The 14483-nt window shown below is 43.7% G+C and overlaps 1 protein-coding gene across 1 annotated transcript in view; it reads left to right on the plus strand.

Annotated features, from left to right (window-relative positions):
- The window catches only part of Prtg (protogenin), a 100870-nt gene that overhangs the window by 30208 nt on the left and 56179 nt on the right, over window positions 1-14483 (plus strand). The window contains exons 3-8 of the mRNA XM_040740161.1: window positions 4073-4217; window positions 7234-7367; window positions 9674-9811; window positions 10083-10241; window positions 11758-11917; window positions 13345-13592. Coding sequence (XP_040596095.1) covers window positions 4073-4217; window positions 7234-7367; window positions 9674-9811; window positions 10083-10241; window positions 11758-11917; window positions 13345-13592 — 984 coding nt within the window. The remainder of the gene's footprint in view (window positions 1-4072; window positions 4218-7233; window positions 7368-9673; window positions 9812-10082; window positions 10242-11757; window positions 11918-13344; window positions 13593-14483) is intronic.

The following is a 14483-nucleotide window of genomic DNA, read 5'->3' on the forward strand; positions in this document are numbered from 1 at the left end:
GAGCTACCACCTCACACAGCAATTTAGTTAAATACCTCTTTCTACTCTTAGGCTCCTGAATGGAGCCCTCCTAGCTCTGTCGTTCACTGAATTATGGCCACCTAGAGTGCACCAGACACCAGATAAATATTTATTGAATGAATCGGTAAACTTAGGAGGGATCACTTTCATCTAAAAGTTTTCTGAAATGAATAGGATTAAAATATTTTTCCAGTTAGGAGTCAGTTAATCTAGACTGCTGTTGTACAATACAGAGCTGATCCACATGTCTTGACACTGCATAGATGAGTCATGTGGTCGTGTGAACAGCAGAGTTGATGTTAATGTGGGATTCACAGAAATTGGCTCCTTTGCATCCTAATTTTACAGACTATTTTTAAGAGCAGAGATGCATTTTTTTGGTGGGAGGGGGCATTTTATATCCAAACCATAGCAATTAATGAAAGTCTTATAGACTGGGTCATGGCTCAGTCAGTGGTGACATTTTTTTTTTTCTTAGAGACGTGGCTTCAGTGCCCAGAGCTGTTAAATATGCCTTTATATAATTTAAAAGTGACAGTTTAAATAGAGCTTGGTTTTGACGTAATTGATACCAAATTGTATTTCCCACCTCCCAGAGCTAGCCTGTTGACTGTATAACCATTACATCCTTTTACTGTAGAAGGATACATGCAAACACCTTACCAGCCATCTCCCAGTCTTCTTTCCCAGGAAGACTTAGCCTTCTAGGTGTTTAGTAGATGAATAGCAGTGGAGGTCTAAGGTCAATCTAGAATTAACGTGTTTGTAGAGAAGTGTCCTAGAAAGTAACTACAAGCCTGGCGTTGGTGGCGCACGCCTTTAATCCCAGTACTCGGGAGGCAGAGGCCGGGCTGGTCTACAAAGTGAGCTCCAGGACAGCTTCCAAAGCCACAGAGAAACCCTGTCTCGAAAAATCAAAAAGGAAAAAAAAAAAAAAAAAAAGAAAGTAACTACAGAAGCCATCAAACTGAAAAGTTGGGCCGGTGAGAAAGGTGCTTGCTGCCAAGCCTTAGAAACCCGAGTTTGATTCCTGGAACCCACACCGTAGAAGGAGAAAACCAGCTCCCACTAGTTTCCCTGTGATCGTCATAATCATTCTGTAGCACATGTGTGCGTGCCCTCCCCCAGTACACACAAAATAAATAATGAGTTCTTTTCCTTATGTTTTGCTTTTTGAGATAGGGTTTCTCTGTGTAGCTTTGTAGACCATGCTGGCCTTGAACTTACAGAGATCTGCCTGCCTCTGCCTCCCGAGTGCTGGAATTAAAGGCGTGCTCCACTACTGCAACACTCTCTCTCACTTTTAGCATCATTTCTTATACTCTTAAAACTTTTGAGGGACCCAAAAACTTCAATGTCACACGACCTCTGTCTTTAGGGTTTCTATTGCTGTAATGAGACGCCATGACTATGGTAACGTTTACAAAGGACCAATTGTGGTGGCTTACATTTCTGGAGGTTCAGTCCATTATTACCATGGTGCCGCATGGTGGTGTGCAGGCAGATGCGGTGCTGGGGTAGTGGTTGAGTGTTCTGCATCTTGACTGTAGGCAACAGGAAGTAGTCAGAGACACTGGGTACGACTTGAGCATATATGAGACCTCAGAGCCCACCTCCACAGTGACACACTGCCTCCAACAAGACCACACCTATTCTAACAAGGTCATACCTCCAAATAGTACCACTTCCTTTTCTTTCAAACAACCAGTTGGTTTTGTTTTGGGTTTTGTTTGTTTGTTTGTTTTGTTGTTTTGTCTGTCTTACATGTGTAGCCATAGCGGGCCTGGACCTCACTGTGTAGACCAGGCTGACCTTGAACTCACAAACATCTACCTGCTTCTGCCTCCCGGGTGCTGGAATTAAAGACGTTGAGCTTCCAATGCCCATATCAACCGTCTGTAACTCCAGCTTGAGGAGAACTGATGCCCTCTTCAGGCCTACCAGGCTACTGCATGTATATGGAGCGCAGACAAGTACATGTGGGCAAGTACACATATACACAGAAATAAAAGTTTTGTAAGAACATAACCAAAAATAATATTCATTCCAGGGCTGGAGAGATGGTTCCAGAGGGCCAGAGTTCAATTCCCAGCACCCACATGGCAGCTCATAGCTGTCTGTAACTCCAGTTCCAAGATCTGGCAACCTCACACAGACAAAACATCAATGCACATAAAATAAAAATAAATAAGCTATTAAAATAATATTCATTTCATTCACTTTTACCTTTTGGAAATAATTATATCAATGTGTTACTTACATTAATAAGAAATGGAGCTATGTTTTCTTTTTTAATTTATTTTTATTTTATGTGCATCATGTTTACCCGCGTATGTCTGTGTGAGGGTGTTGGAAGCTCTGGAACTAGAGTTACAGACAGGTGTGAGCTGTCATGTGGGTGCTGGGAATTGAACCCAGGTCCTCTGGAAGAGCAGCCAGTGCTCCATCTCTCCAGTCCTGGTATTGTTTTATGGTTGTGTAAATCCCTTTACACAACCATAAAACAATAATCAATGCTTCTGCATTGATTGGGTCTGTTGGCAGTACTTCCCAGCTTGTAGTTTTTAGAAAACTTCTACACTCGAGAGAAAAGCAAACTAGAAAGGCCAATGATGAGTATTTTGAAAATGGTTTATCCTCTGAGATCTACTGACATCCTCAGTCTGAATGGAAATACTTGTTACTGACACAGACAAGTATGACTTTACCTCTCTTCAGTGGTTTGAAAGTAAATCCCTCTGGGAATATTTTGACTGCTATAACCCTTTAAAGGTCAGTAATCTGTCTACAGAAAACTAAAGCTGAACCCAAGGCAGAATTTGGCAGCCTTTTGTGACCTTCTGCCCTTTCCGATCTAATGGAGAATCAGTCTGTCCTCCACTTTTTCATAATTTTCTTTCAGTTTCTGTCTCTGCCGATAAACTGTGAGAGCATTTTTAACTGGATGCTCAGGAAGGGAGTTAAACTATGCTTAGGTCTCTGTCTTTGTGCCTTGGAAGGCTTTTCTGAGGGGAGGGACACTTGGCTCCGCCTGATGTCTGGTCTCCTTCACTCAGGACTGTAGACACTGGGGAAGGGACTCTCTGTTCTTCCCGATGTCTGGTCTCCTTCAACAGTAGGGACTGTGGACACTGGGGTGGCCCTGTGGCTGCCTGCTTAGTACAGGGAAGAGGAATGGGCTCTGGAAACATCAACACTTCAAGATTTATCTCCACTTTGGAGATGCATGAGCCGGAAAACGGCCTTTTGCTTCTCCGAGGCCTTCTGTTCCCCACTCAGTTACCTATCCCGCCTCCACCCGAGCCATCCCTCAGGAGCCGGCTGTTGTGTGGTACCCTGGGTCTGCGGGTCTCCAGCCCTAGCCCACCAGACTTTCGAGATGCCTCTTTTCAGTTCATCCCGAGGCATTGTGGGCAAATCTGAAATGTCCCGTGTTATTGTCCAGTTTCCTCATCCTGCGAGCGCCATGCTCTCCCTCTGAGCTTTGTGCTGTGTCGCCTCGATTGCCTCAAATTACACAGTGGATTCTTCAAGAGCCAGCTCACAGACATAGTTTTTACCTGGATAGTTTATCTTTATTGTAGCTGAGAAAATATTTTATTTTTAATTGTGTGTGTGTGCACACTCATGCTATAGCTAGAGTTACAAGCAGTCATAAGCTGCCTGGTGTGGGTTCTGGGAATCAAACTCGGGTCCTCTGCAAGAGCAATACTTGCACTTAACTTCTGAGCCATCTCTCCAGCCCTAATTCGTTTCATTTCCCCTTCCCTCAGATCTCGGTAGAATTGGCTTGTACTGTGTGTAACTGTTTTGAATAATTATTTTTCTTTAAAATTATTTCTCTTTAGAGGATAGTTTCCTAAGACTATGTTTAGAGTTTTAAACTCTAGGAAAGACTCCCCAAGTTGTGCCCCCCCTTTTCAAATTATTCATGAAATCATCTTTGAATGACTTAAATTACATTGACCTGAGCAGGAGTTCAGATCTACATAGTGCTATTTCTGAATGTGCTGCTATGTGCTTATTCTAAATTTGTCCAATTTTGTCACAGCTATTTCCGCGTTTGAAGTCCATCCAGTTTCTACTGAAGTCCACGAAGGGGGAGTGGCTAGATTTTCTTGCAAGATTTCATCAAACCCCCCTGCAGTCATAACATGGGAGTTTAACAGGACAGCTATGCCTATCAACATGGACAGGTAAATGTAGCATGTTTATTTGAATGTGGCACCTAATGATGGAGACTTCATACGAAGCTTCTGACGGGTAAACACGATGGAATTACTTTTCATTTGGTGTGGCAATAATTGATTTTTCTAGACATTTCAAACTTGGATTAAGAGTCCCATCATGGGGACTGGAGAGATAGATCAGTGGTTAAAGCATTTGCTGCTTTTGCAGAGGTTACAGGTTCAGTGGCCAGCACCCACACTGAAGCTCACAACTCCCTGTAACTCTAGTTTCAGGGGAGTCGGTACTTCTCCTGATCTCCTCCCAGCATTGCGGACATGTAATACACACAAAATGAACATTTTAAAAAAATTGATTCCTGCTCTGCTCTGAAGTATACAAAAATCATTTACTAAAATGAAAGAACGCTGAGGTGGTAAAATGTTTGAAGTGTTTTGGTGAACAAAAAGAAAAACTCTAATTCAAGAATATTTTAGTGACTCAGAGGTTAAGAGCACTGGCTGCTCTTCCAGAGGTCCTGAGTTCAATTACCAACAACCATGTGATAGCTCACAACCATCTGTAATGAGATCTGGTGCCCTCTTCTGGTCCGCAGGGATACATGCATATAGAACACTGTACACATAATAAATAAATAAATCTTTAAAAAAAAGGAAAAAATTTAGGTTGGGTGGTGGTGATGCGTGCCTTTAATCCCAGCACTCAGGAGGCAGAGGGAGATGGATCTCTGAGTTCAAGGCCTGCCTGGTCTACAGAGTGAGTTCTAGGACAGTCAGGGCTATACAGGGAAACCCTGTCTCAAAACAAAAACCAAAAAACCAACCAAACAAACAAAAGTATATCTTAAACCATTTTTGTGTTCCTTTGTATTTGTTTTTGTTTTTTGAGACAGGGTTTCTTTGTATATCCCTGGCTAGTCTGCATGTCTTTAATTCCAGCACTTAGGAGGCAGAAGCAAGTGGATCTCTGTGAGTTGAAGGCCAGCCTGGTCTTCAGAGTGAGTTCTAGGACAGCCAGGGCTACACAGAGAAATCCTGTCTGAAAACAAACAAACAAACAAAAACCCACCCCCAATTAAATAACAAAAACAAACAAGCGAAAATGAAAAAAATGAGGCAAAACAAAAATGTGAACTGAACTTTGGCTTTGGATTAAGATAGAATGTAACAATTTCTGAGGTGGCCCTGAATATACTTCTGCTATTTTGCACAGTGTATTTATCTGAAGCAGTATTCTTAGTATTGAGAAATATAATGGAGCTGGAGAGATGGGTCTGTGGTTAAGAACACTGACTGCTCTTCCAGAGGGTTCAGTTGCCAGCATCCACATGGTAGCTCACAACTGTCTGTAACTCCAGTTCCAGGGGTCCTACACCCCTTCTGGCGTCTTCTGGCACTGCACGTTAGTGGTGCACAGACATGTGGGCAGACAAAACGCTCATACTCTAAAAAAAAAAAACCAGACAAAACTGATGAGCTGCAAAACACTGAGTATGTTTTATTGGACTTCAGTCAGCAACTCAACAACACTAATATTAAGAGTAAGCGTCCTAAAGCTGGGCGGTGGTGGCCCATGCCTTTAATCCCAGCACTTGAGTTCAAGACCAGCCCAGGTCTACAAGAGATAGTTCCAGGACAGGGAAACCCTAGCACTGTGCAAATCCAAAGATATACTAACTTGATACTTATATGCTGTCAAATTACTGAAAGTATTTATTTTCCATAATAAGGCAATTATGTTTCATTAAGGGCAGAAAACTTTGTGTCTTGAATCTGAGCTTTTCCGACAGCATTCGTTGGTGCTGTATGGTGTGACGACAGTGTCCACAGTGTGTGTGTGACAGTGTCCACATTGTGTGGTGTGATAGTGTCCACAGTGTGTGGTGTGACAGTGTGTGGTGTGACAGTGTGTGTGTGACAGTGTGTGGTGTGACAGTGTGTGTGTGACTGTGTGGTGTGACAGTGTGTGGTGTGATGACAGTGTGTGTGTGACAGTGTGTGGTGTGACAGTGTTGTGTGTGACAGTGTATGGTGTGACAGTGTGTGGTGTGATGACAGTGTGTGTGTGACAGTGTGTGGTGTGATGACAGTGTGTGGTGTGACAGTGTCCACAGTGTGTGTGTGACAGTGTGTGTGTGACAGTATCCACAGTGTGTGTGTGACAGTGTCCACAGTGTGTGGTGTGACGGTGTCCACATGTGTGGTGTGACTGTGTGTGTGACAGTATCCACAGTGTGTGTGTGACAGTGTCCACAGTGTGTGGTGTGACAGTGTCCACAGTGTGTGTGTGACAGTATCCACAGTGTGTGTGTGACAGTATCCACAGTGTGTGTGTGACAGTATCCACAGTGTGTGTGTGACAGTGTCCACAGTGTGTGGTGTGACGGTATCCACAGCGTGAAGTGGGAATCACATGCTACAGCACGGGCCAGCTCACCAGAAACAGCTCAGCTCCGTTGCGTATTTTACCCCAAATTGAGTTGTTGCACATATAGATACCGTCTACTCTTGCCAATTTTTTATGACTGCCCTGCATTCAGGTTTTGTGACTTTATGTGGGGTTGTGACCCTGTTTTAGAAACTGGGTTGTGCAGAATAGATAGCTCTTAGTGGCGTTTAAAAAAAAGTCAGGATTTTGAGAATAAATCATGCAAACGTCTGAGCCATTATCAGCTAAATCGACACAAGAATGTTAACAAGACCCTGTTTGTAACATGAGAGCAATAGATTTTACAAACTATGTACTGCAGAGTTATTCACATCTCAGAGACCTGTCATGACCCAAAGAGAAATAATAGAGTCAGGCTATGTTTTCACTGGTGTTGTTTTTCAGGATTGGGAATCATACCCAGGGCCTCCAGGGTGCCAGGCTGGATCTCTGCTACACCCCAGCTGAGGCTAATATGTTTAAAGGTCTTTACAGGATTGTTTCTACAGTGGTTAAAAGGGTTGAATGTGTTAATTACTGTCAGCAGGTATGTGTAGTAGAACACAGAAAGTTCAGTTACATTTCTTGTCTCAACAGGGTGACGGCCCTGCCCTCAGGAGTGCTTCAGATCTATGATGTTGGCCCGGAGGATGCTGGGAATTACCGCTGTGTTGCGTCGACTACAGCTCATAAGCGGAAGAGCATGGAGGCCTCCCTGACCGTCATTCCAGGTTCCATTCTTATTTATTTATTTATTTTTTTGGTTTTTTTCTAGACAGGGTTTCTCTGTATTGTTTTGGAGGCTGTCCTGGAACTCACTCGGTAGACCAGGCTTGGTCTCGAACTCACAGAGATCCCCTGCCTCTGCTCCCAAGTGCTGGGATTAAAGGCATGCTCCACCACCGCCGGGCCCAGGTTCCATTCTTAAGGGCTTTGTGAGATGTTTGGTTGTCCCATCTGCTTTCCTCCTGACTGTGGTAGCATTCTGTCCGTCAGAATTTTGGTGGCATTTAATCTATTGTAATAGGGTTGCTTTAGGTTTGGTGTTTTCAGACAGAAACATTCTCTGTGCCCCATCCTGTCCTTGATCTTGTAACCCCTTGACTTCTGCCTCCCCCAGGGCTGGGTTTACAGGTGTGTGCCACCGTGCCTGGACTGCAATCTATTTAGAACATAGCCTTTTACTAAGCAAATCTTTCCCAAGCAAATGTGTTTTCTGCATCAACCTCCTTGAGAAACGTTGAACGATTGTGCTATAATTTTTTTCATTTATTGTTTTTAAAAGCATAAAATGCAGACAGGAACAAAAAGGCAATGTCTATTGCCAATAAAGATGTTTATTTCTAATATAATATTCTTCAGTTTAAGAACTAACTGCTAGTGGATATGAATTTTGGGGGTGTCATGTAACAGACTTTTCCTGGGGAGACACATGCACCCCAGTTAGGGATTTCAATACAGACCAAAGTATAGATACCACCAAAGTCTAACTGGGTGAACCAATGAGGTTTATTGGGGTTACTTACAGGAATATGGGTGAGGGGTTACTTAGGGGAGCAGAAATAAGTCAGCTGCATCACCAAAGCCCACCCCAGCATGAGTGACAGCTCACAAAGCTGGGAACCTGGAGTGCACTCAGCCTGCAGGTAACTCAACAGATTAGAGAATGGCCTTTCCAAGGGACTCACTAACTGTGTTTTCCAGGCAGCTTCCTGATCTGCTTCTACCATTTGCTGGGCTTGTCTCCTTTGTATCTCGGCTTCTCTGAGAGTGACTCTCTGTAGTCTTCACTGTTTATACTCTTGGGTTGAGGTGGCAGAGTGAGTCTGGTCAGTTTCAGGGACTTCCTAAGCTACTATTTTGAGTTCTTTCTGTGGTAATGAGCTTCTCTGCAGGATGGAATGTTTCAATCTGTGGGGAAATTACTACACAACGGGGGAATAATGAAAATATTCCAGAATTAATTGTAATAGCTACTTAACTGAAAGTTCTAAAAACCATTAAGTTAAACATCAGATGGGTGAAATATATATCACAAGAGTTAGACCTCGCCTGGCGTTGGTGATACATGCCTTTAATCCCAGTACTGGGGAGGCAGAGGCAGGGGATCTCTGTGACTTCGAGCCCAGCCTGGTCTACAGAGCGAGTTCCAGAACAGGCTCCAAAGCAATACACAGAAACCCTGTCTCAAAAGAAACAAAAAGCAAAAACAAAAACAAACAAAAAACAGTTAGAATTCAGTAGCACTTAAAAAAATCTTATTTAAGAAAAAGAAATGAAGCTGGGCGGTGGTGGCGCACGCCTTTAATCCCAGCACTCGGGAGGCAGAGGCAGGCGGATCTCTGTGAGTTTGAGGCCGGGCTGGACCGATAGCCCCGAAACATTACAGAGAAACCCTGTCTTGTAAAAACCAAAAAAAAAAAAAAAAAAAAAGAAGAAAAAGAAATGAAGAAAAAATGAGGGACTGGGGAGACGGCTTCATAAGAACACTTGTACAAATATGAGACCCCGAGTTCCTGCACCCACATGAAAGCTGTGTGCCTGTAACCCCAGTACAGGACTAGAGACAGGAAGACCATGGTAGCCTGGTGGCTGCTGGCCTAACCCCAGGTTCAGTGAGAGACCCTGCTTTACAGGAATAAAGGGCAGAGTGATAAAACAGGTACCCGAGGTCCTCCTCTGCCTCTGTACCTGTGCATACACATCCCACCCAAACACACCATACCACACACCACACACACACACTCACACTCACACACACACACACACTCACAGAGGAAGGAAGGCAGGAAGGGACTGCGAGATGGAGGGAAATGAATGGGAAGCAAAGGTAAACTGGGTGGGGGGGCACCCACCTCTCACAGAGTACACACCAGGAGTTGCAGGTCATCCTTGAGTACACAGGGAACTGGAGGCTAGCCTAGGCTACATGAGATCCCGTCTCAAAAAGATGAAAGGATAAATGAAAGAAATGGGTAAGAACTGATGTTTCAATGTTTCTTGTGATTTATGTAATCTGTTCTTTTCCTGCCTAAAGCTAATGAGTCGAGGCCCTTCTACCTGCCGACCATCATAGCCGGTCCACAGAATGTAACTGTGTCGCTGCATCAGACAGCTGTGCTAGAGTGCATGGCCACAGGCTGTCCCAAACCCATCATTTCCTGGAGCCGGCTTGGTAAGTGGTCCTCCTTACTGGGGTGGGAGGCAAGGGAGTCCTTCCCTTGAAATATATTCTTTTAGTGCAACTGATAAAAAAAATGTGTGTGTTTTTAGATAAAACACATTTGGCTGTTAACATCTGAATGACTTCTTTTTAGGTTTGCAATGTAAGGAAAGCTCTGGAGAAATTGCTACTTTGTAATGATTGATTTCACCTATAGTGATCACTTGGCATAATTTGGGATGAAGTGTGTTGTTTCACCTTCTATGTTCTCTCTCTGAAATAGATCACAAGTCCATTGATGTCTTCAATACTCGGGTACTTGGAAATGGCAACCTCATAATATCAGATGTCAAGCTGCAGCATACTGGAGTGTATGTTTGTCGGGCCACAACCCCTGGCACTCGCAACTTCACAGTTGCTATGGCAACTTTAACTGTATTAGGTATGCATTCTTTCTATAATCAGGAGCTCATATTTCAACATTTGTCATTTTAATTTCTTTCATGGTTTTCTTTTTTAAGGTTTTGTTTTTAAGTATGTGTATGTATAGGTATATGTATGTGTGTGCAGTGCCCAAAGATGCCAGAAGAGGGCACCATAGTCCCTAGAGCTGGAGTTACAGGAAGTTGTGAGCTGTCCAATGTGGGTTCTGGGAAAGAACTTGGGTTCTCAGTAAGAGCAATAAGTGCTCTTAATCACTGAGGCATCCTCAAGCCGTCCTTAACTGTCTTTTGACTCCATGTTTGGCAGCAGTGATGGGGAGGTTGATAAGTATCGTTAAAGCCAGCAGTGAGTTTTGGAGGGGTGGGCCTGTGTAGAGAGAAGCCTTTTTCTTGTCTGCTGCTTTGATTTTTTTTTCCCCAACCAGTCGCCTGGGCTCTGCCATGTTGTAGTCGTCAAATAACACACAAGACGCTGTATTAATTATGAAGCTGTTGGCCTTGCTTGTTTCTTACTGGCTATCTCTGACTTAAGTATTTACCCCATAATTGTTAATCTAAGTATTTCTCTTACTGGAGAAAAGTTTCCAGGCTTCTTACCCCTATGGCGGTTACATCTTGACTCCCTGTGTTTCTCCTACCCAGAGTCCTCCTGGACTCCTAGTCCCACTTATCTTGCTTCCCTATTGGCCAACAGTGCTTTATTGACATATACACAGGACTTCCCCAACAGGCCTGTGTTAAAATACATCTCTAGAATCATGTTGTGAAGTCACCATGTTTGTGTGCATAGCTTCCATGTGCCTTCTCACTGAAGCTTCCCTTCTCCTTGTCAGCAACCCCCATGTCTGCACAGTTAGTGATCTAAACTCAATCTCCTGATGACTGTGTTCACAAGTGTCCTCTCATTGGGCGTGGCTAAGACGGGTTGTGGGTATTGTCATCGTGTTCACGGGTGGTTTCAGTGGAGGAAAGCAGGCGTTGAGCATTGGAGAGAAGCGCTGTCCTTGCTCTCTTTCTATTGCTGTGATAAAATAAGGGTGGATTTTAACTTGTAGTTACTTCCAGTCCGTCGTCGTCGTCGTGGGGAAGTCAAAGGAGCGTCTGATAGCTAGTCACATCCCAGTCAGAGTCAGGAGGAGAGTGAAATGGGCGCAGGCCTGCTTGTCTGCTTGTGTTTACCTTGATTTCCCCCACTCTATGCAGGTCAGAAGTCCCTGCCTAGGGAATGGTGCCGCCTACACTGGACTGTGTCTTCCCAGATCAGTGAGACAGCCCTCCACAGACACGCCCACAGGACCACCCAATGTAGACAGTCCCTCCCCAAGACTTAGTTCCCAGATGCTTCTAGGCTGTGTCAAGTTGACAAGGAAAGCTACCATCACAACCTGGCTGGCTGTAGGAGTGACTCCCAGACATCTTTACACATGGGGCTCGCCTCACATTTGTATCGTCTTTCATTCTTCCTTGTCATTCCTGTTGAAGCTATGGAACATATTTTTTTTCCTTTTAAAACAGCTCCTCCTTCATTCGTTGAATGGCCTGAAAGTTTAACAAGACCACGAGCTGGCACTGCACGGTTTGTGTGTCAGGCAGAGGGAACTCCCTCACCCAAAATGTCTTGGTTGAAAAATGGGAGGAGGATACATTCAAACGGCAGGATTAAAATGTACAACAGGTAAGCGATGCTACGTTCAAATAAAACAATCCCTCTGTTAGTTTTTGCATGAAATGGTTACAGTAGCGTCAGACCGCCATGTAATCTAGCCAGGTAACACTAAATGTAAGAAACTGAGGTTTATAGCATTAGTGTGCTGTCTGTCCTTCGGTATTTTACTCATGGATCAAAAGTGATGTGTGATAATGGATTGTATGCCAAGCAGTCCCCCAGATGGCAGTTCTAGCCTGGTAGGCCACGAGCTAAGTCATGACAGCAACGTGGACTCTGGTGCTTTAGCGCCTTCTCTAGTCAAATGAAAAACGTAAGAAGGAAGTTACTTCCTAATAATCCCTCTAGAGTTCAAACTTAGTGACTTTGAGAATGAAACTTGGCTGGTCATGTGGTACTTTGCTTTAGTCCCAGCATTTGGGAGACAGAGGCAGGAAGATCTCTCAGAATTTGAGGCCAGCCTGGTCTACATACTGAATTACAAAACAGCTAGTGAGACCCTATCTAAAATAATTATATATATAGGAGCTGGAGAGATGGCTCAGTGGTTAAGAGCACTGACTGCTCTTCCAGATCCAGGGGACATGACACCCTAACACAGATATACATGCAAACAAAACACTAATATAAATGAAATAAAATAAATTATTTTTAAAAATTATATATATATAAACATATGCATATATATGTGTGTGTAGTAGTAGTAGTAGTAGTAGTAGTAGTAGTAGTAGTAGTAGTAGTAGTACTTGTTGGGACCACCAGCCAACAAATAATGACGTGGAAACTTATTCATTGTTAAAGCTCGGCCTTAGCTTGGGCTTTTTCCTAACTGGTTCTTATAACTTAAACTTACCCATAGCTTTTAATCTACTTTCTTCCAGGAATGAGTTCATTACCTCATTTCCATACTTCCTCTGCACCTAACCAGAGTTCTCTCTGTCTAGAAATTCAGTCTATCCTCTCCTGCCTAGCTATTGGCTGTTCAGCATTTTATTACACCAGTCACACAATCACAGCAATACACCTTCATACAGTGTACAGATATCCCATAACGTGTGTGCGCGCGTGCGCGCGTGATTTTTATTCTTGTGACATTCTCATTTAGTTGAACCAAACCTTACATTTTTTTGTTGGCCTGAACTTTATGTGTGCAGTATGAATAAAGTACAGACCATAGAATGGAGTAATATGCTTTCTTACCAAACACCATTTTTAAAAAAAGTGACTAAAGCAAAGAGAATTTGGCTATCATAAATCCTGATGAGGACTGAGAATATAAATCAGTAATTTTAAGTAATTAATGTAGATTATTTTTAATTAAAACTGGTTGTTCTTAGTGTGTTTTCATATAAGGTGAGAGTACATTTAAGAATAGCTTTTTAATGTTATTCCTAAGAATTTTTTTCTTATGGATATAAATTTTTTTCTTTCCTCAGCAAATTGGTGATTAACCAGATTATCCCTGAAGATGATGCTTTTTATCAGTGCATGGCCGAAAACAGCCAAGGGTCTGCTCTGTCTCGAGCCAGACTGACCGTGGTCATGTCGGAGGATAGGCCCAGCGCTCCATACAATGTTCATGCTGAAACCATGTCGAGCTCCGCCATCCTCCTAGCTTGGGAGAGGCCGCTGTACAACTCTGACAAGGTCATCGCCTACTCCGTGCACTACATGAAAGCGGAAGGTAGGTGGCTTGACAGCCTTCACCCAGCGCTGTTGGCTGTCATGGGTTTGTTTCCAGCGGTGAGAGACGTGACTCACTTGGTGGAAGTGCTTGCCTGGCATGCATGAGGCCCTGGGTTTGATCCCCAGAACCACAGTAACCCATGTGGTGGCTCATGCCCGTGACCCAAACACTTGGGGGTAGAGGCAGGCAAATCAGAAGTTCAAGGTCATCCTCCACAACATAGCAAATTTGAGGCCGGCATGGTCTACGTGATCCCATATCTCAGCTCAACCAAAGCAAACAAAATATTTGTCTTCAGAATGAGTAACAGCTTACACAATGGTTAAGAGAATTTTCACCCAAGGGAACTATATAACATCAACTCTTGTCTCCTTCTAAGGTCTCAATAGCAAAATCAAAGATCTGTTCCACCAGTGAGATTTTTGGGATGACTTAGAGAACATGGGTGATGAGTTACTGACAGGAGCATGAGTAATCCACAAAGCAGCCCCACAGAAAAGTCTCTGTCTCTCTGTCTCTGTGTGTGTGTCTCTCTCTCTCTGTCTCTCTGACTCTGTGTGTGTCTCTCTGTTTCTCTGTCTGTGTGTGTCTCTCTCTGTCTCTGTGTGTGTGTGTTTCTCTCTCTGTCTCTCTATGTGTGTGTCTCTCTCTCTCTCTCTCTCTCTCTTTTGGGGGATTTCCCATGACAGGAACTTCTGGAACTCACTCTGTAGACTAGGCTGGCCTCGAACTCCTAGCGATCTGCCTGCCTCTGCTTCCTGATTGCAGGAATTAAAAGGAAGTGCCACCATCACCCAGAAATTCTGCGATTCCCATTCTCTGTATGTAGTTTTATACAGGAGCAGTTGGTCTGGCTTAAGCAGCTTGCGTTATGGAGGACCAGGGTGA

This window comes from Mesocricetus auratus, unplaced genomic scaffold (genome assembly GCF_017639785.1).
Source record: "Mesocricetus auratus isolate SY011 unplaced genomic scaffold, BCM_Maur_2.0 Super-Scaffold_100691, whole genome shotgun sequence".
Classification (NCBI taxonomy): domain Eukaryota; kingdom Metazoa; phylum Chordata; class Mammalia; order Rodentia; family Cricetidae; genus Mesocricetus; species Mesocricetus auratus.